At 40.7% G+C, this 3,660-nt stretch overlaps 1 protein-coding gene across 1 annotated transcript; it reads left to right on the forward strand.

Annotated features, from left to right (window-relative positions):
- Positions 1–685: 685 nt before the first annotated feature.
- On the forward strand, positions 686–1,828 carry LOC137733124 (carboxylesterase 1). Its single transcript, XM_068472284.2, has one exon. It carries the CDS (start codon positions 751–753, stop codon positions 1,687–1,689), a length of 939 nt encoding a protein of 312 aa, XP_068328385.2. The 5' UTR covers positions 686–750; the 3' UTR covers positions 1,690–1,828.
- Positions 1,829–3,660: the final 1,832 nt, after the last annotated feature.

Below are 3,660 nucleotides of genomic sequence, written 5' to 3' on the forward strand. Positions count from 1 at the left end.
TTGAACATCGCTGCCAAACGTCTTGTCAGTAACACTGAGGCAACTGCAATGGACAGAGTAACTGAGTGGTTCATTTGACCAAGACATTGCAAAACAAAACCTTCAAACCGCAACACGAAGTACACCGCAACTAGATTTCGCCAGTAGCGACACCCCATCAAAAGAGAACATCGAATCCGATTCACCTTCTCACACTCTTGCAGCTACATCCCAAGACAACTAGGCCTAAGGTGGCATGCAAAATATCCTTGATGCAACGCACTTGTTCTTGAAAATCCAGCAGGTCGGTCGGGTGAGGGGCAATAAAAGGGGGAATTAAAACCAGCGTCCCTCTTCGAATAGCAAACACCCATGTGAGAGTTGTTGGCAGCGGCCAAAAGCTTGTTCGAACAAGATTACAAACATTTGAATTAAGTCATGGATCTGCTACAATAGTTTATCCTCCCCTCGCTATGAGCGAAGTGAGGAAAGACGATAACCTATTATATTGATTAGTTGGTACATCGTGACGCATAGAAAATTGACCGAATAGATTGTATAAGCATCAATACATGGTGAAAACATATGTCCAAAACGTCATTGTATGGATTTGTTTGAGACTCATGACCAATTCGTGAATTCTTATTTACCTTGTTTTTCGAAGCTCCATGTCGATAAAATCAACAACTTTTGGATTTTGTTAGGCACGCGCTAGAAAAAAATCTATAAGAAGTTCAAATCCAAAACGCGCAAAAGCCTACAAATTGAATCATGTCCGGTATCATTTCCAACCCGGATGGCACGTACACCCGTCGCATACAATTCCCAACCGTACCCGCCGAGCCCAACCCGACTTCTCCAACGACTCGGATCCTCTCCAAAGACGTCCCTGTAAACCCGGAAACGCGAACCACGGCCCGACTATTCCTCCCCCGCGAAGCCCTCGATTTACCCACCTCTAAACTTCCTCTCGTTTTTTACTACCACGGCGGCGCGTTCGTTTACCTCAGTGCCGCGTCATCCAGCAACCACAACTTTTGTTCCGACATGGCTCTCCAGCTCCGAGCTCTTGTCGTCTCCCTGGAGTACCGCCTAGCACCCGAGCACCGCCTCCCGGCGGCATACGATGATGCTGTGGATGCGTTGCACTGGATTGCCTCCACCAAAGAAGAGTGGGTCACTGAATTTACAGATCTGTCCAGTTGCTTTTTAATGGGAACCAGCGCTGGGGGGAACCTGGCTTACCACGCGGGGCTGCGCGCTTGTAAAGCTATTGGCGATCGTCTCCAGCCTCTGCGAATCAAAGGGCTGATATTGCACCATCCGTTCTTTGGTGGGTCCGACAGAACAGGGTCAGAGCTGGCGATGGCTGATGACCCGATTTTGTCGCTACCCGGGTGCGATGGAGCGTGGAGTTTGGCGTTGCCCGTCGGCACAGACCGTGACCATGAGTACTGTAATCCAACGGTGGCAAAAGAATCTGATGATCGTTACGTTGGAATTCGGGAGATGGGTTGGCGGGTCTTGGTTACGGGTTGTTTCGGAGACCCTTTGATTGACCGTCAGATGCAGTTGGCGAAGATGCTGGAGAACGAGGGCGTACGTATAACGACCCACTTTGGCGATGGTTTCCATGGTATGGAGGTAATCGACCCGTCTAAAGCCCAAGGCTTGTTTGTTGTCTTGAAAAACTTCGTGTACACTACTTAGAGCCAATTTGGATTTATTATGATTTTTTTTAAAATTGTTTCTGATGTGTTTCCAAAATAATCAGCTGTAAAATAAAATGGTTGAATGTGTGATAAATTGTATTTTAAAAGTGTTGTGGGTATGAAAAGCAGTTTAAAAATGTTTGGTAAATTTTAATGTAAAAGGGATATAATTGTGTATAATGACCAAAATGAACATGATAGTGTAGGTAATGATGACAACAACGGTGGCGAGAGCAATGGTTTAATAGTGGTTGTGCCAATAGAGGGGCTGTGGTGATTGGACTACAGAGGTAACAATGGTAGTAAGGCGGCCACAACGGCGGTTATGTCAGTTGTGGTCGTGGTTATGGTGACAGTGGTGAAGGTTGTGTTTATGGTGGTGGTGGCAATGGCGGTGGCAGTAATGATGGTAGGGGTAGTTGTGGTAGTGTCAATTGTGATTGTGGTAGTGGTGATGGTGAGTATGGTTGTGGTGGTGGTGGTGCCGTGATTGTGATGCGGTGGTGGTGGCAACAATAGTTGTGGTAATGGCAATGGTGGTGTAAGAGATTAAGATTTGTAGTGGGAGGTGGTGGTCACTTTGTTCTCTAAGTATAAAATGTGTCTAGAAGGATAAATAATATCATTTTTTTTTAAATTAAGGAACATTTTATATGAATTAAAAATATTCATTAACGGCTCAACTTCGCTATTTATTAAAGCAGAAGCAGGTTTTAAAAGCAATCTACATACTGCTTTTAAAAGTTGTTGTCTTAAGGCCATTACTTTTAAAATAAGTGGGATATTTTATTTTTACCAAATACTTTTTTATTGCTTAACTATAAAGTGACATAGTTTTTGGTGAAAAAACATTATCAAATTAGGCCTTAAGCAACAAATCTACAAGTTACTTACATGTTTTTTGTTTTGATATAAAAAACAATTCATATAATATAAGATATGGTTAATTATTATACTTTGCATTTGTTTAGTTTTGGCTCGATAAGGGTTTGATCTGTCTTTTAAAATTCCACTCTTTAGTTTGTACAACACTAGAATTTCGAATTATTAAACTACTGATCGATTGTATTGTAAATTAACTTGATATAAATCGGTAGAAAGCAATACCTAAAAATGTAACGGTTAATTGTATTATAAATTAACTTGATATAAATCGGTAGAAAGCAATACCTAATAATGTAACAGTTTGTAAATTTTTACGATAGAAATAACTTGACACTTAAATCACCTTAGCTTAAGAAATAGGCCAAAGGATATTCATCTAAGTTGTCTTAGATCCGAAAATAGCCATAATTTGGCTTATGATTCATTCAAACCTAAAAGACGGCAAATCATGCAGATTTTAGTTCAAACACAAACGATATTTCACCTTACACTATATTATGTAGAGAGAGACAAACCCCAAATACAAAAAAGCTCTAATCAATATTGTCACATACGTGATGTTACAATAACTTGTAAGTTTAAACGTTGTTTTCAAGTGTTTATGGGACATTGACTAAACTTTTTGGGGTGCAGTATGTCGATAGTATTGAGTGGTGAGCTCAATTATTAAAGATTGATTACAGCTTAATCCACCTAAATTATAATGTAAAGATGCTTCGACCTTAAGTCTTCGCACGCACCTATCCTCTCCCAATGAAACAATTAATAAAAAGTTAATAATGTCCGACGAAACGCCAGCAACCCATTCCAATTCTCTCTCTGCCGTCGACGGTCGATCCCTACCAGCAACTCCCGATTGCATGTGGAGAAATTTTCTAGTGTACCACGAACACGTCTCAATACAATAAGTATCTTAATACAAGTAGTTGGAATTTTTATTTTTTTTCAAGTATCCAACCACTTATATTATGACATTTGGTGTAGCGAATCGTGTTATTGACACACTGAAAAATATCTCCAACATGCAACCCTTCTCATGCCAGTTTTCTCCAATGACATCCAATCAATCTAACAACACTTGAGT

Source organism: Pyrus communis, chromosome 7, assembly GCF_041283825.1.
Source record: "Pyrus communis isolate YQ-2024b chromosome 7, ASM4128382v1, whole genome shotgun sequence".
In the NCBI taxonomy this organism is placed as follows: Eukaryota; Viridiplantae; Streptophyta; class Magnoliopsida; order Rosales; family Rosaceae; genus Pyrus; species Pyrus communis.